This window comes from Vicugna pacos, chromosome 9 (assembly GCF_048564905.1).
Source record: "Vicugna pacos chromosome 9, VicPac4, whole genome shotgun sequence".
Taxonomy (NCBI): Eukaryota; Metazoa; Chordata; class Mammalia; order Artiodactyla; family Camelidae; genus Vicugna; species Vicugna pacos.
In genome coordinates, this window is record NC_132995.1 from 42375592 (window position 1) to 42402039 (window position 26448).

General features: G+C 44.2%; 1 protein-coding gene across 1 annotated transcript in view; it reads left to right on the forward strand.

The window, feature by feature from the left end:
• Window positions 1–26448, forward strand: part of WWP2 (WW domain containing E3 ubiquitin protein ligase 2) — a 117530-nt gene that overhangs the window by 31534 nt on the left and 59548 nt on the right. The window contains exons 5-6 of the mRNA XM_031680766.2: window positions 16465–16602; window positions 18393–18489. Coding sequence (XP_031536626.1) covers window positions 16465–16602; window positions 18393–18489 — 235 coding nt within the window. The remainder of the gene's footprint in view (window positions 1–16464; window positions 16603–18392; window positions 18490–26448) is intronic.

Sequence of the window (26448 nt, forward strand, 5' to 3'; positions counted from 1 at the left end):
TACCTAACCACTGTACAATTAACCACTTGAAGCTGTCTAACATTTTTACCTATTCATTTTTTGGGGAAGGGTAATTAGGTTTGTTTGTTTGTTTGTTTGTTTATTTATTTATTTATTTATGATGAAGGTGCTGGGGATTGAACCTAGGACCTTGTGCATGCTAGGTGCACACTCTACCTCTGAGCTATACCTTCCCCCAACTTTTTTAATATTGTTATATAATTCATATTTTCCAGTTGTTGCAAAAAATGCACTTCAAGTGATCCCCGCCATCCCCATCCAGAATCCCATGCAAGATTATGCATTGCATTTGGTTGTCCTTAAATCTGGGGTCAGTTCCTCAGCCGGTTTTTGTCTTTGATAACACTGTCCTTGTTGAAGAGTGCAGGCCAGTCTTTTTATGGAATCCCCTTGGTGTGGCTTTGTCTGATGGTTCTCCTTCGTTGGAGTCAGATCATGCATTTTCGGCAGGAGCGCTGCAGCAGCAACATTGTGTCCATCTTGGTGCGTCACACCAGGGGGCACACTGCTCACCTTGTTTCATTATTGATGACGTTAACTTTGACCGTTTGGTGAAGGAGGTGTCTGCCAGATTCTCCACTGTAAAATTACTATTTTCTCTTTGTAATTAAAAAGTAATTTATAGTGATACACAGTACCTTGAGATTATGTAAATATCTGTTCCTCATCATACCTTCACCTAGCTTTTGCATTCACTGATGATTGTTGTCTGAATCAGTTATTAATCATGATGGTTGCAAAAATTTTTTTTCCACGCAAAAATTTTCTTCCCACGCAAAAATTTTCTTCCCAATTTAGTCATTTCTTCTACATTTATTGGTTGGCATACTGTTGCAAGGAAGGGCTTTTCCTTTATGTAGGTATGAATGATCAGTCTCAACTCATGGATTCTTATTTTATTTGGTGGGTTATAATTTATTACTGCCATTATTTTGATGCTCAGTTATCCCAGGTTTGCCCAGTGGGTGACTCTTCACACCGGCTCCTGTGTCCTTTTGACTTGTTCTCATCATCTGTGTTTTTCCAAACAGCATCCAATGTAGACAGAATTTACTATGTGATAAAGGTGGCATTTAAAATCAGTAAAGAAAGATGAACAAATGGCATCGAGACCATCAGCTAACCTGGTGGTTTTCAAATGGTCTCTAGACCAGCAGCCTGAGCATCAGCTGGAAAGATATTAGGAATGTAAATTCCCAGGCCCTATCCCAGTCCTCCAGGATCAGAAATCCTAGGGATGGGGCCTGGCAATCTGTGTTTTAACAAGGGCTCTGGGGGATTCTGATGCCCGCTCAAGTCTGAGAACCAGTGTGTTACCACTTAGGAAGAAATCAACTTAGATACCTTCCCTACACCAACACTTGAGATGGTTAAGTTCTTTATTTAGTTTTTCAACTTTTAACTTTTTAATCAATCTGGAGTTCATTTTGCTGTTTGGTGTAGGATGAGGATCTTGTATTTTTTCCTAATGGGTTTTACATAGTCTCCCTGTTTTTATTGGAGAGATTGTCAATATCAGGTTGGACATACCTCTTCTCACTGCTCTTTTTCTTAAAAACCTTCTTGATTCTTGAGCCTTCATTTTTCCTAAAAGGCTTTCTGTATATACACACATATACACACACACACATATATACACATGTGCGTGCACACACACATCACATATACGCACAGACATGTAAAGTTATCTATTTCTGTGTCTATATATTAAACATAATGAATTTATACAGAAACCTCTAATTCTAATTCAACCCCACAGGGTTCTTCCTGACTTTCCTCCTTTCTATAGGAGAGCCCTGGCTCTCAGCATCATCCATATATGTACACTTTTCCTCAGTTCGATAATGCACAGGAGGCGGTTGGAGAATTGCTGTACCCAGACCCACTGTGAAAATGAAATACCTTTGGAAAGCTCCCTGCTTATGCTCTTTGTTTTCTATGTATGTCTGTTTTCTTCCCCTGTATGTCTCCCAGATTTGGAAAAAAAAAAAAAAAGGGAAGCGAGAGTATAAGCAAACAGCTCCCTGTTTATTTAAAAATCTTATAAGCAAAGGGTTGTTACTTTACGTTTGAAGGACAGATAGGCCAGTCACAAGAGGGGCACGGCCTCCCTCACTCTTCCGTGAGGATGGAGTGTTCCAGTAGGTGCGCTGTGCGTCTCGAGGAGGCAAGCCTGACAGACACTGCATGCATTTATTTGAAAGTAAACACGGCGCTGTTTTTCCAGTTTTTCAACTGAAAGATAAATCAAACCACTGATCCTTGGAACTTGAGTCAGAGGAAGAAAAGAGAAAATTAAAAAAAAAACTGCTCCTCAGTTAAAAACAATTTTAAATTCAAGCTTGAAAAATTATTCACCGTTTCTTCAGCTGAATAGGAGGTGGTCACGAGACAGACGTGAGAGGAAGTGTGTGACAGTTGTAAGCTGGCAGGGGGCTGTTGTTTAGGGCACAGCTAGAGCCTCCAGTGCCGTGATCAGCCTGATGGTAGAAATGGCCAAACCAGTCCCGCGTAGCCAACTAGTTACTTTTATGAACCTAGTAAACCCCTAAGACCTCTTTATTTCAGTCTCATAGAATGCTCACAGAAAAGTTCTCATAAATTTTTGTCTTGCTCCCCAAATTGAAATATTATAGTTGGTATCTTTTGCACCCACCCTGACTCCAAACCACGGTCTGCGGATGTGCAAGTCCCTTTTTTATAAAGCAGCATAGTATTTGCATGTAACCTATGCACACCCTCCCATATGCTTTACATCATGTCTAGATTATTTATAATACTTACTAAATGTAAATGCTTTATAAATAGTTGCTGGAGCACAGCAAATTCTAGTTTTGGTTTTGGGAGCTTTCTGGAATTTTTTTTCCCCAAATATTTTCGATCCACACTTGGTTGAATCTGTGGATGTGGAACCTGTAGATACAGGGTTGGGGAGAGGGTGCTGATTATATTAATATCTTTTCTGCTTTTAAAAGCAACATATGCTCCTAAAACTGAAAATGTTATTGTTATTTTTCTGATTATTATTATTTCATAATTATTGAAAAAAAAAGACCAAAAAAACCCTATTGTGAGTGCTTAGTATGTACCAGGCATTGTTCTGAATTCTTGATATATATATATATAAAATTTTTTTTCTTCCCGTATAATCATCCAGCATATCTATGAGGTAACTTGTATTGCCATCCCTTTTCATGAGGAAATAGGCAGATGTTACGTAACTTGCCCAGGCCACATAGTAGGTGGTGGCAGAGCTCGGATTTAACCCAGGCCTTTTGGTCTTGAAGCCTTTGCCTGAAACCTCTGTACATACTTTCTTCCAAAGACCCTCCAGGTTAAAATCCCTGGAAATTCTTTTATTCAGAGCTAATCCTGTTAACATTTTGTTATATATCTACTCAGCTTTTTGGGGTATGTCAATCATATATATGAATATGAATGTATAACTTTTTCCCCCAACTTGGAACTCACTATACATATGGCTTTATAACGTTTTTTCCACCTCAGTGAAACTAGATCCATTTAATGACTCCAGTAGTGGGTTTTTTTTTTTTTTTGTATGACTGCACCACGGTGTAACCAAATCTTTTATTATTGCCTGTTTCTACTTCTTTACTACTATAAGCAAGACTTTTTGGTGAATTCTTGTAAGGGTATCTTTGTTCTCCTGCCTTTCTTTTTCTTAGGGTAGTAAATTCCTGGGCATACATGGCTGGGTCAAAAGGCAGGCGTGTTTTAAGTTTTTTGATGCCCATGGCCTGCATCTGCTGCAAAAACTGGACCCGTTTGTACACCCACTGTGTGCACACGTGTGCCTGTGCCCCTTACCCTGCATCGACTTCGCTGGGCATTGCCAGTCTGTTTGGCTGCGCAAGCGATTACTCTTTGTTATTTTAATTTGCCTCTCTTTTCTTTCCTCCTCTCCCTTTTCTTCTCGAGAGAACTCACAGGTAGCTTTTTTCCCTCACTGCCTGCTGCAAGTGCTGTATGAGGTCTCCAGTCATCTCTGTGTGGCTCAGTTCAGTGGTCAGTTCTCATCCCCAGCTCACTTGCCTTGCAAACTGGGTACAAGGACTCCATCTCTCCTCCTTGAGGCATTTTTCTCACTTGGTTTTCTGGGCACAATGCCTGACTGGTGTTCTGTCTGTGTATCTTTCTGGTCACTCTTTTCCAGTCTCCTTTGTTGGTTTCCTCCTCGCCAGCCTGGGAACTCTGGGGTATCCCAAGTAGGTTTAGTCCTGCAGCCACCTCTTGTTAATTGACACCTCTTCCTTTCATGATCTCATTCAGCCTCATGGTTTTAAATGTGGTCCACACACCTGTGATTCACACCCTGGGCCTTTCCCCGGGAAACTTGATATATTTCCAGGTGTCTGATTATCATCCTCGAATTAACATGTCAAAAGCTGAGCTACCTGCTTTCCCGTGGCTTCCCCCATGTCAGGTGTTGCTTGGACTAAAAGTCTTGCTGTTCTTCTTGATGCCACTTTCTGTCACAATCCACATCCGGTCCATCAGCATGTCCCACCCACATCCCCTTCAAGATACATTCGAGGATCTGACCGTTTCTCAGCGTGACAGCTGCTGTCACCCGTGTCCACCTCACCACCACTTCCCGACTCAGGAGGCAAAGGCCTCCTAACTGGTCTCCCTGCCTCATTTTCCTTTGTCTCCCTATAGCTCATGTTTGAACCCAGCAGCCAGAATGATCCAACCCATAAGTCAAACCTCCAGCAGTTACCCATTGCACTGAGAGTAAAAACTGAAGTCCTTCCCTGACAGCCTTCCAGACTGTTACCTCTGTTACCTCATCTTAGCCATTCGCCCTCACCACACCTGCTTCTGGTCCACAGGCTCCTTGCTATTCCTCCAGCCCACCGCTGCTCTTGCCTCAGGGCCTTTGCACCAGCCTTACCTTCTTCCTGAAATGCTCTTCCTCCTGGGTCCTCCTGGCTCACTTCCTCACCCCCTTCCAGTCCACTCAGATGTCACCTCAGTGAGGCCTTCCCTGATCAATTCAATGATTTTAAAGCTTTTTACCAACTTGTGCAACATTGCCATGAACTTTCCCACCACCTCAGTAAGATTCCCTCCTGCTCATTTACCATTAATTCCCATTCCCACCCTGAGCCCCTGGCATCCTCTAATCTGCTCTCTATCTCTGTGGATTGGCCTTTTCTAGACCTTTTCTACCAGTGGAATCATACATGTGGCCTTGACCAAACTATCTTAATTACGATTCTTCCCTATCCACCACCCCCTATTTCCTTTCCCTGCTTTATTTTATCTTTAGCAGTATCCCCATATAATACATCTATTTTGACTGTTTCTCTCACTTATTGTTCTCTGCAACTGGAATGTAAGCTCCACTAGTGCAGGTGTTTGATTTTTGTTAACTCTTTTACATCCTCTCCCCTCTGTGCCTAGAACACAAAGAAGATACTAATAATATAACATATAATACTGAATAATCTTAGCAAACTATATATTATATTTGTATTTAATTAGATTAGGGAGGATGGACATCTTTTTGTGTGACCTAGGTTTTGGTGGCCAGTGTCATGGCCCATCTCTGAGGCAGAAGTAGGACCAGGGTAGTGCTGGGTGCCTGCTCTGGGGAGGCATCAGGCTGAATCCATTCCCCAGCCTCCAAATGCAAGCCTCTGTGTCATTTTGCCTCCATCCGGTTGCAGTTACATCAGTGACTCCTGTTCTCTTGGTTGGTACCAGATGCCAGGTGTTGGGATTCAAAACCATCTTGACTAGTCTCTGAAAGCGCTGTGTGTGTTGCTTTCCATCATCCTGTACCTCAGGCAGATATGACCAAGCCAGAACCTCAAGGAATTCCCGAAGAAGCCAAAAGCCACCCACTCCCCCGACCCGATGCCCCCAGCTTCTCCAAGTCACAGCCAGACCCAGCCCGCTGCTTCGGTGTCCACGGAGGGCTGTTGGGAAAGAAAAGGTCCTTTTAGCTGAGAGTCTGAAAAGTAAACATACATCTCCTGCAACTGAATGTTAAAACAGACCTGCTCTCTGTGTCGCCGGCTGAGAGGCTGCCTTGTGAAACCTCACTTGAAGAAAGAAGAAAAGCTTTGTGTCAGGAAAGCCTTCCCTTGTACGTGGCTGCCTCCCTGTAGCCTCAGCCGTGTTCTGTCAACGTACCGGCCTTGGAGGTTGGCCCACCTCATGGGAATCTGTGTTTGAGCAGTGATTCCACCCCTCAAAGAATGAATGCTGGCCGAGGCTGTCCCCCTTTTTCTTTTTCTAGAGGTATATTGAGACCTTTTGCTTTTGAATCCATAGTAGATGGTCAAGAGAATTTTCCCCTCTTTTCATTTTTTTCTTCTAAGACATATGAATTTGTCAGTGTTGGATCAGGATTTTGTGTGAGAGGAAGTTTCCTTCTCTGTAGGGCATTTTCTTAGGATTATGAGATGTGCCTGGGTTGGGATGGGGGGGTGGTGTAGTTTACTTGCAGCATTCACACAGTGAATCCCTTTGAGCGGGATGCTCGAGATACAGCAGGAAACAGGGCAGACAATCCTGGATTTTAGGATCTGGGGAGGAAAGTGGACCAGCTGTTCCAGCTGTGATGGAGAGGCTGGAGGAAAGTACAGGGTGCTCTGGGACTGTATCACGGAGGACTTAACCTTGCCTGGGGTTGAGGGGTGTCATGGAAGGCTTCCCTGAGGAAGTGATGCCAGGACTCCTAAAGGAGGAGAAGCAATTGTCCAGGCCAACAGGAGAAAAGCACTCCAGGCCGAAGGAACAACCTTCATTTCATTTGTAAACACTTATGCATACATATGTAACTGTGTAACTGATATGGGAAATTGAGAGAAAAATATATTCACTGCAGTTAATGGAAATTTAAAAAGTAAAATTTTTATTTCATAATTTGACTCTTCAAACACAACTTAGTATTCTTCTCTGGTTCATTTATTTCTTTGCCCTTCTACATACTTATTTTTACAAGGTTGTAATAATAGAATGCTTTCTATTAATTTCATATTCTTTTTTTTTTAACTTAACATTGTAGTGTAAATGATTTTCCATGTTCTTGTACACTTTTCATGGTTATTAATCCGAATCTTAATTGTAGCATAATATTTCACTCATATGAAACTGTAATTTTTAACAAGCCATTTTTTAAAAGCAGGAAATTTTTTTTTTATTGTGAAATGATTACCACAGTAAGTTTAGTTAACCTTCATCATCTTAGGTAGATACAAAAATAAAAAGGAAAAAATGGATTTTTTTCCTTGTGGTGAGAACTTTTAGGATTTACTTTCTTAGTACATACAGCAGTATTTACTCACCACATTGTACATACATTACATCCTTAGTCCTTATTTATCTTGTAACTGGAAGTTTATACTTCCTGACTATCTTCATCCAGTTCCTTCACTCTCCTGATACTTTAAAAGAAGAATCTTAACTGTAAAAGTTTTTTTCTAGCTGGGCTCCTGCATTTTGCCATTGAAAGATCATTGAAAAGGAGGTTTTGTTCATTGAAAGCCTGCCTCTGCTGTGTTTATAAACATGGCTTTGATTCTGTGCAGTGGGGAAGGTGGTGTGGGTGAGCCGTTAGGATGGGCCTAGTCTAGGAATCCTCGGAATTGCTGGGTGATGAGGATTCCCCCTGCCTTGGGGAGGAGGAGGAGCCCTAATGACAAGGCAGCAGTAACTAATGTGAACCGACAGTTTATTCTAAAGACGTAACTTTCCCAGATCCGTATTTATTTCGCCTAAGTCACTTTAAAAAATTAAAAATAGGCTATAGCTTGACAAACAATGAGATTTACCAAGACAGATGAGGCCTTTTTCTTTGTTTCCTGTGTTAAAGGGACCCTTGGTTGATTCAAGAGGGACTCTGTTTATAATATACTTTGTTAGATAGATGACTGTGATGAACAGCCAGTACTGAAGTGTGTATGCATGTGCACTTTTTGTTTTTGTAAGTAAAGAAAAAGTGTGCGTAGCTGCAGGGGCTTTGGCCATAGAACGCTGGGACCCTGATGCAACAGAAACAAGGGCAATCATGACTGATGATTCTGTCTTGTACCAGAATGAGGATGCACGTGCCTAACCTCTCCTCCCTCGTTCCTGTGGAAGGAGGGGAGCTGTCCCTCTTCCTCCCATTGGAAGGGCAGACTCTCCGTCCATGCTTTGGAGCCCACCCTTTCCTGCCTACTCAGGAATCTTTTCTGACTTCCACCTCTCTGACCGTTCTTCTCTGTCGTCTTTGTGTGGTCATCTTCATTTGTTGGACTATTAACTGAGTTTCCTGCCGTTCCCTCCTCTTATTCTGTGATCGCCTTCCCATCTGTACCTCCTCTTACTGCATGACCATCCTGTGCAGGGAATCCATAGATTTGCATCTCCGGCCTAGACCTCTCCTCTGAGCTGCACACCCAGTACATGACTACTGTCTTGCTGTTTCCTTCTGGATATGCCAGAAGCACCTCAAAATCAGCTTGTCCAAATCTGAACTTATCACCTCTTCCCCAGACCTGGTCCTCTTCCAGTGTTCTGTATTTCAGTGCATAGATCCTCTGTTTGTCTAGTTAAGTAAGTTAGAAACCTAGAAATTGTCTTTGGTCCCTCTACCGCTTTTTGCTAATCTGTTTTCAGATTCTCTTGGTTTTTACCTTTGCAAGTCTGCCCACTTCTTACAGCCCCACCTCTAGTGTCCTGGCCCTTGCCTCTGGCCTCTTGTCTGTTCTGCTTGTATCTAATCTTACTTCTTTCCAGTCTCTTTTCCATGCTATGGAATGCTTTCGGAAATCACGATGCTGATATTGTCACATCTTGATTAAAAGCCCTTAAGTATCAGGCTGCTGCTCTTAGGATAGAGAAGAACTCTGACATGGTGAGTCCACAAGCCACTGCAGTGTCTTCTCACCACCTAGTTCTCCTACCCCATTTGGCTCACATTCCGGTCCAGCCCCACTCATCTGTGTTCAGTTTCCTGAATGCAGCCAGTCCATTGTGCCACGGGGCCTTTGCACATGGTATTTCCTCTGCCCGGAAGGATCTTCCTCCGCAGCCTGCTTCACCCCCTAACCTGCTAGCTCTCTACCAGAAACTTCAGATCACAGTTGAGTCATCAGTTCCTCAGGAAACTTTTCCTGATGCCCTGACCAGGCCAGATACCCAGCGCTCATGGGACCATAAGTTCTCTTGTATGAAATCTGTTTCACAGGTGCAACTTTACATGTTTTTAGTTACTTGTGTTTCTTCCACTGACTTATGAGGTTCCTAAAAGCAGTGACTGTATCTGTTTTCATTCTTCATTATAACACAGCTTCTAGCCCGGTGTCAGGCAGAGGGTGGATGCCCAGAAAATGCTTCTTGAATGAATGAACAAGGCAAAAAGGAGAAAAATAAAAGTTTACAAACTGGCTTTGAAAAATGAAGCCATTTTCATTTTTAGAGGAGTTAATGCAACCCTCAGTAGATCAAGACTTTAATTTAGAGATGATGAAGGATGAACTCGCAGCAGCAGCAGCCTACGAAAGGTGGAGTCTTCCTTACACCCTGTGTTCTGGGAAGACAGTGCCAAGGTGGGGGTGAAGGGGACTGAGGGGAGGTGGAATGAAGCAGAGCCAACATTGGTACCCCGGTGGGAATTCCAGTGTTTACAACCTGCTGCTAGCTTGGGAGAAAAGACTTTCCCTTGTTAGGCTCTGGCTAAGGTTGGAAGCCAAAGAGACGTTGTAACAGTAAATCCTGGAAGCCTCTGGCTTCCTTTACTGCGAAGGGGACGTGAAAGAGGGTTCTCTTTAAACCTGGGGTAGCCTCCAGTCTGTGTGTGTCTGTTATGGGGAACTGGGTCTGGAAAGGAGGCTGTTTTCTCTCTGCCCTTCTGGAATGTCCTCCGGCTCCGTCCCTCTGTGCACCAGTGTTTCACAGCTCCATGTAGAATGGACGCTGACCTGTTAATGAAAGCCCTGCTTATTTTCACTTTCTTTTGATGGGCCTATGGGACTGAGGGCAGAAGGAGGCAGGAAGAAGGAGGTTTGTTTGTTCCACTGAACAGCTCTGTTAAGGCCAAATCAATCACATCTTCATCAAGCTTCCGAGACTCTTGGCCCGAGAATACTTGGTCTTTCTTCAAAGTATCCCACTTTTGTGTCCTGTTTTATTTTTCTCAAATTTTCAGGTAAATCCTTATATTTATATTCTGAGTTAGGAAAAAAAAAGGAAAAAAAAAGATTTTTCCTCTTAAAAGATATAAGCCTGTACACATACATTTTGGTGAGGGACAGTGATGGTGGAAGATTCTAGAGCAGAAAGTTCTTTCATACACTGTAGTAAAACTGTCCAGGCAGGACTTCTGGATTTCATAACTGAATTGCATTCTAGGGGCACAGTTTGGCAGTGTTGGTTTATGTAGGTTTTTTATTCTGTTGGAATAAGGAAAGCAGCTTCCATACCCTATTTATCTATACTTATCAGTACCATATGCAAAAAACATATTAAAAAATCCAAGTCAGGAAAAGGAAAAAGTAACTCTTAGAAAAATATTACTCATCCCTGTTGCACGTAACAGCTCTTCCCCATAGGAAATTATTAACCTGAAGCTGCTTGCAAATCTGAGACTTTGAAAATAAGAGTAGGAGCTACTCCCTCAGCAGTTTGATTGTTTATTTTCTACTTTTTTGTATTTCAAACTGTATGTGTGAATGTTGAATTCATGTAAGTTTTTTAATTTCCAGTCACTGTTTGTACCTTAGGTTTGGTGGCTTGAAAAATAAAGTGGTAGAAGTTGCCAAGAGTACATGGCAAGTGTAGCCCGTGAGCCCCCACGTGCCTGTCGCCCAGCTGCACAGATACGGATTGCAGTTCCTGCCCTCCCTCCCACTAGGCTGTTTTTATTTAAGTCCCAGACATGTTTCATTTACAAATATTTCAGTATGTATCCCTAAAAGATAAGGACTCTGAACAGCTATAATTATAAAACCAATTTCATACCCAAGAAACTTAATGGTAATCATTTAGTATCATCAGATGTTCAGTGAGATTCTACATTTCCTCAGTTGTCTTAGAAATATTTTTCCCCCACCATGGGTTTGTTTGAATCAGGATCCAAACAAGATTGATATGTCTCTTAAGTCTCTTTTAATCAGTATGTTTCTCCTTCCTCCTTTTCCCCCTTGCAATTCATTGTTGAAGAAACTGGACAGTTTGTCCCGTAGTTTCCCACATGTTGGGTTTTGCTGTTTGTGTCCCTGAACTGTAGTTCAGCATGTTCCTCTGTCCCTCTCTGTTTCCTGTAAACTCATCCTTATCGAGCTCAGGATCTAGAGGCTTGATCTGATCAGAGTTCTTATTTCTCCCCTTTTGATGAGGTGGTGTGCGCTTCCATCAGGAAGCACCTGCTCTCCGCTTGTCTCTCCTTGTGTGCTAGCTTTTAAAGGGATCTCTTGGCACAGCCCTTGAGGACTTTTCAAATTCTTTGCCTCTAGCTTCTAATAGCCAGCCCTGCTGCTGTCTGTCAACTTCCATTAAGTAGCATCACCAGTTACCAGGTCTTGGTCACCAGTGGGTACTTAGAACAGGAGTACGTTTGCTGATTGCTGAAGTTAGCATGAGCTCAGGGGCTTGGCTTTCTTGAAGGAACTAAGGTCTCTTGCCAGCGGAATAGTTTCATTATATATGTTCCATTTGGTCGTAATTGAATCTGACTTCCTCTAGCCATGCTCTCACTTGGTGCTCTTTTGCAGCCCCTGCCTATGACTTGCCCAAAGCTTTGATTCCAAGAGCCTGCGGGGCCTGGGGGGCCTGTGAGGCCTGGCGATGTGCTCGGCGGGGAGCCATGGGTCTTTCCTAACGGGCTGGAAAGAAGGAGGAAGAGGCAGTCTCCCATAGGCACCCTGTTCCCAGAAGACACTGCTGTCGCCTTGGCCCGAGCCCCCAGCTGCTCCTGCCTGGAATATTGCAGTAACCTCCTCCCAGGTCTTGTCTGCTTCAGCTCTTGCTCCTCCTGCAGCCATAGTGGTTGTGCTACAACAGAAGTCACAGCCCTTCCTTGCTCACAATCGTCTAATGGCTCCTGATCTCATGCAGAATAAACGCCGGAGACCTTGCAGGGGCTCCAAGGTCTTCCTTGTGAATCTGATTTCTGACTGCCCTCGTCTCCTGCTCCCCTATTTCCTCATCCCCTCTGACCACACCAGCCTCCCTGCTGTGCCTCAGACCTGCCCAGCATGCCCCTATCTGTGTTTCCTTCTCTCTCTGCCTGGAATATTCTTCCTCCAGATACTTATGTGGCTCCCCTGCCTCATCCTTCTTTTAAGTCTTTGCTCAGTTGTCACCTTCCCAGTGAGACACTCTCAGCATGCCAAACCCTCCTCCAAACTCTTGCATTTTCCTTCCCTTTCCCCTCCTTTCATTTATTTTTCATGCATTTACCACCTTCTAACAGATTATGCAATTTAGTTTTTAAAAAAAGCCACATTGCTTATTGTCTGTTTGCCCCAGCTAGAATAGAAACACCCAGGAGCACAGCCTTTTGTCTGTTCTGAGCCTGTTGGATCTCAGTGACGGGAAGAATGGGTGCTCACTGCACACGTGGGAACTGCACACTCACAGGCAGAGCAGGGCCGGGCGAGGTCGAGGGCTAGTTGGTGAGTCTCTTACGCTAAATCCGATTCTCCTTCTGGAACTCGCCTTACCACACCCATGTTTTCATCAGTTTTGTGACTTTTGAGCAGTACCTCAAAAGGCAGCGCGAAGACCTGGTGCGAGAGAAAGGCCCTTTGTGGAGTTGACAGTGTGGCCGCAGTAAAACCTGAGGGCCCCACGGCGAGGTGGTTAATGCTGCTATTTATAGCTCGGATTCCAGTATATGTTTTCCAGCCACACTTACTCCTTTCAGCCTCCCCTGTATGCTCAAGCATGTCACTCAGTTAGCTCATGGTTTCTTTAGTCCTATTATGCATTGTAGGGCTCCCCTGGCTCAGGTTTTTTTTTTTTTTTAAAAGAGAATAATAGAGTGTTCTGTTCTCAGAGGTTTAATTTTTTAATAGCCTTGCCAATTAAAAAAAAAAAACCCTTTCCCAAACTTTTTATCATGAAATTTTCCAACCTACAAAATAATTGAAAGAGTAACACAATGAATGCCCAAATGCCCTCCACCGAGAACCAACACTTGCTAAGATTTTGCTCCATTTGTTTGACCCTAGATGTGTCAGCCTGGAGGTGTGTGCATGTGCATTGTTTTCCCTGAACCATTTGAAGGTAGACATCATGACACTTCAGCCTATTCTGCAAAACCATTTGAGAATAAGTATAGATGTCATCATCATCTACTCTTGAATCTCCCAAGAGTAAGAACATTCCTAAATAAAGCCACAGTGCCATTATTAAACCTAAGAAAGTCAGCAGTAATTTCAGACATCATTCAATATCCAGTCTGGATGCAAATTTCTCCAGTTGTCTAAATATATTTTCAAACCAAGGTTTAATTAAAATTCACACAAGAGATTTGGTAGCTATGTTCCTTTAAGGAGTCTTCTTGCCTGTGCTTAATGACACTGACTTTTTGAGGAGTCCAGGATAGTCACTGTATAGATGCCCCATATTCTGGGTTAGTCTGATTGTTTCCTCATGAATTTGTTCCTCTGTCCTCTTATTTCATGTAAACTGGGAAGGAGGTTTAGAGGCTTGATTGGACTTAGGTTAAATGCTTTTGCAAGAGGACTTTAAAAGCGATGTTGTGTACTTCATACTGTATCATGTCAGGAAGCATGTGGGTGTCAGGTTGTCTTGCTGTTAGTGATGTTCAATTCAATCACTTGGGTATGATGGGGATGGACTGAGGTCTCTCTGAACTTTCTTTATGGTAAGTAGAACAGTAGAGGGTTATGTTCTCAGAAGCTTAGTTTAAAGAAAAAAAGACCTCCCCCTTTACTGGCTCTTTTTGAACTCCCAAAGAGTTGCAAAGTAACTTCTGAATCTATGCATATATAATGACTGCTGGACACAGTGACCAGAAAACCAGACAGAAGAGCTAAGCTGGAACCTTGAGATGAGACCGTGAAGAGAGAAATGTAGGCTCTGCCCAGGCTTTGTCAGAGGACCATGGTAGGGTGACTGTCAGGAGTTTGAAATGAGCAGCAAGAGGCCTTGGGCTCTTCTTTCTTCCTATTGAATATTATCATCCCTCCAGGAAGGAGGGGAAAAGTGTACACTCCACTTGTAAAGTGATGGCCTTTGAGATTTCAAGAAGGGAACCAAGGAGCCCTTTGAGAATTCTCATCTCAGCACATTTCTGACAGTGGTGGACAGGGCATCTTTAAGAAGTATCCTAGAAACAAGACTAGAAGATTGTTCATCCTTGCAGTACAAATGTGGCTGACATTGGAAGATTTTGGCTGACCTTGGAGTTTGTTGCCAAAACCTGAAAAAGGCTTAGAAAAGTCAAGAGAAGAGCAAGAATACAACGAATGGGTTAGACTGAGAGAAGTTGGGACTCTTCAGCTGAAAAACAGGAGAGTCAACAGGGAAGTAATAAAAATGGCATCTTACCAGGAACCTACCAGGTGCTGTTTAATTCTTTACATATGTTTTCTGAAAAATGTGTTCTTGCTGCCTCTGTTTTGCATGCAGAGAGACCAATGTTCATGTTAAGTAATTTGTGTAGTACTGCATAGCTACTAGGTAGTAGAACTGAGATATGAATCCAGTCTGCCTGACTGGTACTTGCCCTCAGTCTCTGTGCTCTCCTGCCAGCTCTCCTGACTTAGGGCCTGGATCTCAGCATGATAGTTGACTTAAAAAAAAAAAAAAAACAGCACATTTATTATCTCAAAGTTTCAGTGGATCAGGATTTGGGAGCAGCTTAGCTGGGCATTCTGGCCTGGGATCTCTCATGAGGTTGCAGTTGGTATATTGGCTGGGCTGTAATCATCTGAAAGCTGGACTGGGGCTGGAGGAGCCACTTCCAAGGGGGCTCATTTGCATGGCTGACAAGTGCTGCTGCTGGTTGAAGGGCCTCAGTTCTTTCCCCCTTGGGCTTTTTAAGGAACTAGTTTTCAGATTACAAGTGTTAATTTATAGAAATATTTGGAACTCACCAACCCACTTAGGGAAACTGACTGAAAACAGACTCGAAAGGATTTGGGTGATCCATTTCAGGGAGGAAAGATTGAGGGAAGGGAGAGATGCTTTGAGAGCTTGAATACCTGAAGGATAACTGGTTTCTGCCTTATCATGGTAGATCATCAAATTGATGGAGACTTATTTTTCTGCTAAGTTCTTAAAGGGCTGTGTCTGTTTCTTAGATGTAGGGCAGGTTTTTTTTTTTTTTTTTGGTAGGGGGAGATTGTCTCTAGGAAATGCTCATGGAGATAGTTATTTATACATACCCTGCCTTGTTCTAGAAAACAAGTTTATAATAATACAGTAGCAACTAAGAGATAAAATGAAGTAGTGGTTTGATGGGTAGTGTGGGTGGGGAGGGAGGTTGGAATATGTGGCACTTTCCTGATCTGGCTTTGTAAGATGTGGGGAGGCATGGAAGGACTGCATACCCTTTGGAAGTCCTCATAAATGCTGCTGTTTCTTGGTAATTATCGAACAGCCCTGAAGCCGAGGCTATTGCTCCTGGGCAGTAACTGGATGGAAGCCGTTCAGTGTGGCCAGGCTTGGCAGTGGGGTGGGTGGGGGGTAGGGTGTGTGTGCTGCGGTTTCCAGCCCGCCCAGGGATTGGTGCTTCTGCCTCGTGTCAGTTTGTTCTTGTTTGCCCACAGGGCTGGATTTGCCTAGTGCTCCAGGGGCTGGGTGACTCTGAGCTGTCTTCTCACCCCAGTCATACAGCCACGTGTCGACTAGTCTCGCCTTACGGGACTCACCCTGGTCCCTGTCACTGTGCCCATATTGAATTTTTGTTCTTTAAATTTTTTTTTTTGCCTTATTTCAAAGTGAAACATTTTCAGGATTGAAAATTAGCGAAACAAGCAACTTTTTAACACAAATAAGTCCCTACAATCCTTTATCTAGAGATGACTCCTGATGGCTTCTCCTGGGGCTCTCCTGACCTGTTTCAGTCCTTTTGGCCACCGTTCTTTGCATGGGGGGGGATGGCTGCTTGTGACTTCCTTCTTCCTCTGTATGCCATCCATATCCTTTACTATTCTCTTATGATCCTGCAGGTATAAGCAAACAAATAAGTAATTTAGAAATTACTTTGCTAACCTAATGATGTAAAATGTTTAGGAAAAAACGAGTACAGCCTTTCCCACCAGACTAATACAATGATGACAGTCAGGCATATTCCTTCCCATTCTTTCTTCCATGCCATAAGACAAGTTTGAAGATGCAGAGAAATGTTGCCAGGGAAGCCAGAGTAGCTGAAGTAGGGGCTTATAACTCACAGAATCTTAACTCGGGGTACATCTGCTTTTGTCCACCCATGTTGCTTTTTGTGTCCAACAGTGGAGAACACGCAGCTGACCCTGAACCTGCAGACTGAAAACAAAGGCGGTGTTGTCTCGGGTGGTGAGCTGACAATTTTCCTGGACGGGCCCACTGTTGATCTGGGAAGCGTGCCTAATGGCAGTGCCGTGACGGATGGTGAGTGCCGCCCTGCTCCCCGGGGCTGTGCCGGGACGGGGCGCGGTGGGGCAGGGGGGCCGGAAGAGGTGCCCAGAGCTTGGTTCTATCCCTGGGTTTGGGGACTACTCAGCCAGCCCTGACTCTTCTTAGAGTCGTGGATCAAAATCATGGCATGATTTTTCAAGGACTATTTCCTGATAAAGGACCAAAATAAATGTCAAGTCTTTGTAAGCATGTTGTTTGGTTTGAGAGCAGGGAAAAACATCTTTTCATCCCACACGGGCTTTGGAAAATAAGACATCTTTATTAAATGTTATTGGGCCCGTTTTTCTTCTTCCCAATCCAGTTAAACTTCCTGGGGATCTTGTCTTTTATGAGCCAGTTTTGGTCGGGAAAGAGGAGCCATATGTCTCAGAGATTCACATTAGCAAATTATAGGCAAGAAGCGGGGATATTGGAGTGTCTCCTGCTCTGTCCTGAATGTGGGCAGTTTGTTTCTTTTGATCTAGTCTGAAATTAGTCACCTTTGGATCTAGCAGGAAATTACTTCATGAAGGCTGAGATCTGAAATGGGTTGGCTTTCTCCATAATTTTTCTCATTAAATGTGATGTAACTGTGGCACTTTCCAGGCCCCTAACAGGCTTTCTGTAGCTTCAGGGGTGAGATTTGAATTCTGTTTCAAGGGCATTTGGGTAAGATCTCAGTGATTGGCTGGGCCTTGACTGCTAAGACTCCTTATTCAACCAGGCTGTGTGGTGCTCGCGGTACTTTTGCTGTATCTAGAAAAACACGTGCCATTGACTCATTCAACACATAGATCCATAATTGAGCACTTGGTTTGTATTAGCTCTTGGACCAGGTGCTAGCCAGATGGCAGGGACAGAATTCACATGGTCTTTACTTATCTACTTGGGGCGGGGGGCAGGGGATGTTAAGCATCAAATGAGGAAAAGCATACATAATTATATAATTGTAACTGTGACACAAGCTATAAAGGAAGAGTGCTGTGCTTTAGGGGATCTCATGTAAATTGGGGGCTGGGGAAGCTTTCTCTGAGGAAGCTGAAACCCGCTGGAGTATGAGGAGTTTAGACAGGCCAAGGAAGGGATGTGGGATAAAGGGGTGGCTGAGTAAGAGGTGGAGGGATCTCAGGTGCAGAAGCTCTCAGGTGGGAGGGAACGTGGCCCGCGGTGGGTACAGAGGCGGGTACAGAGGCAGCCAGGGTGGCTGGATCATGGGGAGCAAGACGGGGAGTGGTAGGAGGTGAGGTCACAGAAGCAGGTCGGCTGAGAACTGCAGCCTCAGAGACCTTAGTAAGGATTTTGAACCTCATCCAAAGGAGCAGAAAGCTGTTGAAGAGTTTTTGATCAGAAGAATATCATGATTTGATTTGGATCAAAACTGATTTGGCTTTTTAAAAGCTCCCTGCTTGTGATGTCGAGCGACGCCCCAGTTCCTTGCCCCCATTGCATGGCCAGCATCCGTCCTCTGTCTTATGTGGTGTGGCCGAAGTTCATTTAACATATAAGACAGCATGCTTGTAAGTGCTTTCGACGTTCTTGAAGATCTTGGAGAAGAAAAATTATTTCCCAGGTTTGAGACCCTCTGTTTTGTGGCCTCAATCAGATCTCACCTGGCCGCCCCTGTCCTTCTCCTGCTGGCGGCTGCAGCTTGCTGGACGGGCCGCATCCCACCGGGGTGGGACGCTCTAAAACAGAAGTTAGCCCCGTTCCTGTACCCACATCTCACACAGAGGTTTGAGCGTGTCAATGTTTCTGTCTTTTCCCATGATGGGTCCCCTTTCCAGGTTCACAGCCACCTTCAAGAGAGTCCAGCGGGACAGCTGTCGCTCCAGAGACCCGGCACCAGCCTCCCAGCACAAACTGCTTTGGTGGGAGATCCCGGTAAGACCCCCATCCACCGCCCCACCGCTGGCCTTATGGATGAGAGGAGCTGGGAAGTCGCTTAGAGCTCTTGAAAACACATTGGGAAGTGGTGAGGAACAATTTATGTTAGAAACTGCTGGAGATTTCCAGAGAGCTTATAACTAACTTAAAAGACTTATAAGTGTGTTAAGAGGGCCTGGGGGGAAGACAAAACTCAGGATTCTCAGAAGGGTCGTGGATTCCTTGACAAGATAGGGACTGGCCAAATTGGATATTTGGATAAGAGGAACTGTTGAACAGAGCCTGACTGCTTTTTTTTTTAATACATCCGATACAGCGGCCACAGCTATCCTTCTAGGATGCACATAGAAACACCTAGAGCAGTGGTTCTTTGCATGTGAAGTTTTCTGTCTGTGCATTCCTGTTTGTGGGGATTGATTCATGATTCCCTTGGGAGTGTTGGTGAAGACTTCCTGCACTCAGAGTCTGAGCTACCTTATATTTGGTACTCATCACAAATGACGTAATTTTATTTACTGACATTCCCATCTTATACTTGTGTTGTGTTAAAGGTGCAAACCATTTCCACGGCAGTTGAATTCCCAGGCAGGGGAATAGTTTTAAGTGCATTAGAGAGATGAGGAGGTTGGGAACCCGTTTTCTTGCTTATTACAATGTACAAAATCCCCAGACATTTTAAGGGAATATTAAGGAAAAGAATCATATGGAATATAGTTTGTAAACCATTATTTGCGCAGAGTAGGCGAATAACTGGTAAAAGTCTTCCCAGACAAATCCCAGGGAGTAGGGGTGTAATGCTTTAAGAAACAGAGTATATTTTAGCCATTACCCACAGCAGCTGGAAAGGTCCCTCTGAGGACAGTCGTCTGCCTCTCTGGATTTGGTTGTTTTGAGGGTTTGTTGGGTTTTGGTGCCTGGCAAGTGTCAGGAACAAGAGAGGGTTGAATATTTTGTTCTATTGTCTGTAGCATCATTAGAAACAGAGGTACCATTTCCTTGTCATCTTTTCTTCAAGCCTCTGCAAATGTCTTATCTCATACCCTGAAGACTGGTCACTCTTCTCTGTGACTCACAAGATGACCTCTAAGTTGGGATAAATAGTTGAGGCTTACCAGTTAAGGACCAACAGTATAATTGGCAAATCTTGTATCACGAGAGGCATGATTGGAACCCAGAACTAGAGAAAACAGAATCTATTCAGGGGCGAGTAGATGGTGGAGAAGAACACCTCAGCCATTCACTCTTTGAGAATAATGCCTTCTTAGCTCTGGCATTAATACCTGCCATCTTGGTCCTTTAGCTGGTTGGAAAGTTGATGTCTGACAACTGATGTCACTTAATTTGGTGCTGAAAGTCACAGTTCAGCTCTTGACAGGTTTGGACTTCAGTTTTTGACCTGTTTGTTGCTCTCTGAAGTTCTCTAGTTGATAGACCTCGAAAGTCACATATCTGGATACCCCTCCTCTGGTGTTGTTTGTGTTGAGGATTGTTGACTGTTACAGCAGCAGCCAGGCTTCAGCAGAAAATGGGGTGCACTTTTGCCCATAACACATGTTCACTGTTAGTTAATTACTGATGGGCAAAGTGCTTTCTAGGTCATTTAAGTCGTATGGGGAGGCCTCCTCTGTCTGCCCAGCTATGGTAGCATTTTCTATGTGTGGCCTGTGAGTTTCCACAGGCCTCTGCCATCTAAATTTATCATGTGTTCGCATGGAACCTGTTGCCATTCAGCAGCACTTTTGGAAGTATCACCGAGATGTAACATCTTCTGCTTCCCTAAAACCCTCCTTTCCCCATTGCTGCTGCATTTAGAGAGGCCAGCCTGCATGCCTAGGTGGCAGCAGAGTCGTCTGCTGGATGAGCGTGGGGCTTTGGAATCAGAAGACGCAGATTGAATCCTGGTCTGTCATTTACTTGCTGTATGATATTGGACAAGTCACTCAACTTCGCAGCCTCTCAGTGTTTTCAGGTGTAAAATGGGGCTATCACCTGGGTCACTGTAGGAATGAACTGAGCTGAACTACATCCATCTGAGGGCCTCGTACTTTGGGAGGGCTCTGTGAAGGTGACGGGGCTGGGGTTGCATCTGGGGACTGTCTTTTGTGCCCCACTTCCCCACTGCCAAACCTGGGAAGTATGGCATTACTGAAACATTCACATCCAGGAGACTGTAGTTAGGAGGGTGATGAATCAAACCTTCAGGATTCAGGGACAATCCTCTGCTGTCCTTGGTTTCCTGAGGTAGAGAGAATGATGGGCTTCTGCCTGCCGCCTCTCAGACTAAATATTTAGCTTTCGCTGTCTGAAGGGTAGGTTTTTCTTGGACTTGTTGCTGTTCTCCATGATCAAAGGTGCTCTGACGTGCCCATGAAGGTGAAGATTGCAGTGTCAGATGGACCTTTTCCTCTCCTCTCCCTGCTTCATAAAGCCTTAGAACTGGCACCATGTAAGGGTTTTATCTTAAGGGTTCATCTACCCATGTTCATCCAGCAAAGCTCCCATGTGCTTGCTAAGCACGGCCTCACAGCTCCATTTCTTAGTGGGATCTTGCCCACTCTTTACTGATCATCAGGTGAAGCACCTCTGGTTGTTTTACCATCTGCTCTGCCACATGGACATCAGCATAGGATCACCACCAACAATTCACGGTCAGGAATTTATTAGCAGACAGACCATGTCAGCGTCCCACTAGTGGGTCTGGCTGAGTAAAGAAAGAGTTACTATCATTAATTGTTGTATAGTCCTACAGTGAAATACTGTCCCATAGCAAAGATGGGGGAGAGATAGTTACATCAGTATGGTGGAATGTCAGAAACATAGTGTTGAACAAGAGCAGCAGATGATCACACAAAAAAGTGTACAGTGTGATGTCATTTATGTAAAGTTTAAAAATTTGAAATGAAACCCTATTTTTTTTTTATGGGTACCTTCTCAGGTGGCAAAACTATAAAAAGTGGAAGGGAATAATGAACCATTCTCCTGAATTCAGGGTTATCACGTAGGGGTTTAATGAGGAAGAAAGCACGATGAAAGCTTCTGGGTACTGGAAATGTTATTTCTTGGCCTGGATGGTGGGTCCCTGGGTGTTCATTTTATTATTCTTTTTTCCAACTGAATATATATTTAGTGTATTCTTTTGTTTACATGGTATATTTCACAATTTTAAAAAAATGTATCACTCAGCAACTTAGGTAAACTAAAACAGCATGGTGTTAGGTTGGAGAAATTGTTGTCTGCTGTTAAGGCGGACAGATTTCAGAATTTAGGGTTTCTCCAGGCTCGCTGATAACGGCTCATTCCTCTCCCCTACAGTTTATCTATGTAGCAGCCTAGCCAGTGATTCTAAGTCTGTGCTCCATGCTGGCCTTGTAGGTCTTGCTTTTGTCACTGAGAAATCTCAGGTTGGAGAATTAAGTTTGGGCCTTCAGGGAAGGGGTTCCACATGAAAGCTGATTCACTGCCAGATAATGTGTCAGAACAGCACTAATCTTGGTGGCCCAAGAGGGCTGGTCCAGCACCATTTGGTGTTTGGAGTGTGGGCCGTGATGCGGTGCACCCAGGGTTCTGTCTGTTAGTGTGCCGTCCTGTCCGGGCAACTCCACCAGTGTTCCTTGTTCCTGTGTATTACGGAGCCCCCTGGGAGAGTGTGTGCTCATTGGCACACCCTACCACACCCTTTAATAATCCCCCAGTGTTTATTTTATTTTGCTGGAATGAGGGCTGGCTTGGGATCGGTGCCTAAGTCAATTCAGGTTTTGCAGCTCTAATGTGTCCCCGGTACCGTGCGCTCATCGCCTCGCATGGGGCTTGCCAGAAGCATGGCGTCCACTTTCCACAATGAGTGCACAGCCTTTGTGATGCACGAGATGTACGTGAAACAGGCAGATGAAACTGTGGGCGCCGTGAGAAGCTCAGAGAGAAGGAAGCAGTGTGTGGAGAGGGGAAGACTGAGGAGAGGGTGGGTGGGAGTTTGTAGAGAGACTCTTGTCCGTTGCCCAAGGCTTCTGTGTAGTATCTTAGGGACTGACAAATTGAAGGTGCTAACTGGTGAGCTGGAGAAGCAACCAGTGGGGTCGACGTGGAGGGAAAAAGTACCCAGCAGAGGGGAGCCATGCTGGTACTGGCAGCTCCCTTTGGAGTCACTTTGAGGTGAGAAAGGGTTGTGAAATTCCTGACTGAAGGTGGAAAGCCAGGACGTTAGGGTCCTTCTGTGGTTTGCTGATTCTTCATCACCTGTGAGTTTTTCCCCTCCCCAGCTATTACATGAAATCCAGGAGTTAAGGTGAAGTCAGCTAACAGATGAAACCCACAGGACTGTCTGTGAGCTATGCTGCTGCTCCAGGCACAACCATAAGATTTCTTTTGACTTAAGTACTCGCTCCTCCATCTAGAAGCCCTGTAGATTTTCCATAGTCCTAGAGGGAAATGGTACCAACAAATGGAAGAAGGCATTGAATTTGCTTTTTGGTTCATAAAAGTTTTTCATTAATAGGTCTGCAAACTGTGAAAGGGATCTCAGTTAAGAAACTGTCTATATGAGCTTAAGAATTAATTTTCTAAATTCTGTATTAGGTACGTATTTATTTTAAGAGGATAGGTGAATGTGCATGAGTGTGTGTGTGTGTGTGTGTGTGTGTGTGTGTGTGTGTGTGTGTTTGGTGTGAAGGGCTGGAGGCCCTCGTCCCCCATCAGCTGTCAGCATTGGCCAGTGTTGGTCAGAATCTGCATTTTAACAAGCTCCCATGTCGTTCTTTTACATGTAAAAGTTTCAGACCCTTCTCTGTTAGAGTTTTCACCCACCCTCCTTTCCTCTCTCCCTTTTTATGCTGCTCTGATAAAAACATATCAGATTGATTGACTTGCTTGCCCTGGCATTAATGACCACTGGACATTTAAAAGAGCTGTCATCTTGGAGACTTTCATAAAGGCCCAAGGTCTCTGGTGAGCTCTAAATAGCTCATCAGCTGTGTCTGCAGACAGCCCAGCCCAGAAAGGAAAGAAAAACAAACTCAGCAGGGTGTGAGGCTGCTGGGAACACTGCTGGGAACACTGCTGGGAGTCCTGGGAGGGCCAGTGGGGACTGGGAAGCAAAACGAGCGGGGAAAGCGGTGGACGGGAACCGAGCCTTCGGGCACTGGGCCATTCTCTGTCATTGTTGGCCCCTGCCGCCTGTCCTTGCACTGAGATGACTAAAGGCTACTTGATTTGGAACTGTAGTTATTTGGAGATGTCACCCTGTCAGTGCAACCCTGAACTGAGCATCTTTACAGTTTCCATTCAGGCCTCCCGTCCCCAAATCTGACTGTAGCATCAGTATGATTGCTGGGGAAGAGAAAGGAGCAAGAAAAGGAACCCGTGTCATGCATTTACTCATTCAGTGATACCTGAGACCCGGCCATGCACACAAGGAGCTTGTGGGGCTCTCTTCTGAGCACTTGGTACGTGAGGAATAGGATTGAGGCTGTGACACGGTGGAGGTTGAGACTAGACTCAGGTACTAATAAGAGCACTGTTGTAGGAATGGTGAGATAGGAGTTGATGACTAGCTGTGGGTGGTGGCAGATTGGAGAGGAGACAGGAGAGATAACTGGGAGGTGTAATCATTGAGGTGGACTGGGCTGGGCGACTCGCTAAGACAGGGTGGAGGATAAGGAGACATACAGGGGACTCCCAAGCTCTGTGATGCCATTGGTGGAAATGAGAAATGCAGGAGGGGAGCAGCTTATGAAGCTGTCACTCTAAAATGGCATCCCCTGTAGTAGTTGTGATCGGTGCTTAGCTAGCTCGGTGGAACAGTGCTACCGTGTGGCTCTGGGGCAGAGTCATTCCCCGGAAACTGTATCCGTGGGAGGAGGAATGCAAACCAACCCTCGGAGATGCAGAGCGAAACAAAATGTGTTCCTGACAACGGGGCCAATGGAACGGTCACCACAGTTTAGGGCACAGAGGTGACATTTCTACTGTAACCAGATCTGTATCTGGATTCTAGGACTTCTCAGTCCTACAGAATTGTGACCAAAAGGGAAAGAGTTTAGAGAGAAGCCAGTAAAAAGAATATGGGTCTCAGAGAAAAGACTTTTTAGTCGTGGGAGACTGGGCAGTTTGGGTGTGTGATGACTGAAGACCAGAACAGAACTGACTGCAAATGCTTTGGACAGATGTGGATGGCAGGGAAAAGGGTTCCTTGAGCCATGGTGTTTGTGGCTGTGGTTTGGTATGATGAGGTTAGACTTTTCCTTTAGGATTCTGTTGGCACGGGACGGCTCCTTTTGAAAGTGCCAAGGTCTGTGGAAGTGGAGATTTGGGGTTTGGTTTAGTGACTGTCTCTGTGATGGTATGCTCAATAACCTAAATAGAACGACTCCTTTTAAACACTGGAACAATTCTATATTTAGGCTTTTCATTTCGTATTAGGTAAAAATAGTCACAGAACTGAAGTACAGAATTTATATTGCTTTCTGCTTTACACGTCACCGGGTTTCCTGAAGTTAGTATGTGCCTATAACTTACTGAAAATACAAAGAAGATATTGGTCTCAATATTCTTTGGGTCTCCCATCCTTATTTCTATTTATGCATTAATTTACTTCATTCTGGCATCCGCCTCTGTCATTCTGCCAAAATTACAGCCATGAAGGCCCAGCTGACCTATCTGCACGTTTAATAACCATGTGGACCCGTCCTTTCTGAAAACGTTGCCTGGCTTGGCATCTATAGTAATGTGAAATCCCAGAGTGTTCCTCTTTTTTCTGGTTTTATTGATCTCTGTTTTTTAAGAAATGCATTTGATCCATGTGAAAACACATGTATGCTATAACAACACGATGCATTATTAAATAAGACGTACAGGAGAGGTCTTGTTAAGAAGGGGACCTGTGAGCAAAGACTTGAAGAAGGTGAGGGATTTATCCAGGAGGATACCTGGGGAGGAATGTTGGGCAGAGGAATGACAATTGCAAAGGAGCTAAGTTGGGAGTGTGCCTTGGGGCTGAAGGAGTGGTAGGCAGGCCATCCTGGCTGGAGTGGAGGGGGTGACGGGAAAATAGGAGGAGATGACGGCGTAATGGGTGGGGCCAGATCATATCCATGAGTTTCTGCTTTATGTATTTCAAGGTTACTTTTTTGGGTCCACAATACCAATTTGAAATATGCCTTATGGGCAAATGGAACATTTTATCCTTATCTGGTGATCCTCTCTTCTCCTAGCGCCTTTTTCTCTTAAAATTTATTTGTTCTGAGCAATAAAAAGGAACAACCTAGAACACGGATGACTCTCAGAAGCCTTATGCTAAGTACAGGAAGCCATACACAAAAGGCTGTATTCTGTATGATTCCCATTTATATAACATTATGGAAAAGATGAAATCATCAGGACAGAAATCCAATCAGCAGTTTTTGGGAATTGAGGGGAGGGATTGACTGCCAAGGGCACCAAGAAATTTTGGGGGGCCATGGAAATGTTCTGTGTCTTATTAAAAAATTAATTAATTAATTAATTTTTTAGAGTTGTTATTATTAACATTTATTAGGTGCTTGGTTTATTCCAAGCACTGTTCTAAGTTCTTTAAGTGTATTAAATCATTGCCTTCACCACAATCTGTTATTATCCCAAATTTGTTAATGAGGAAACTGAAACTCAGAGAGCTTAGGTTAAAATGTACGGCTGGGACATGAACCCAGGCGGAAATGTTCTGTGTCTCCATGGCGGTGTTGGTAACATGATTGTGTACATTTGTTAGAACTCGTTAAACTGTGGCCTTAAAAAGGGTGAATTTTAACTATATGTAAATTTTGCCTGAATTTTAAAAATCATTTAAAAAATCTGATTGGTTTGACATTAGTGTAACTTCCTCAACTTCCTTCTGTTTTATATTTTCTGGGCATATTTCTCCCCACCCATTTCATTTCAGCCTTTTGGGTGCTTATATTTTAGATGGTGTTGCTCATAATAGCATTT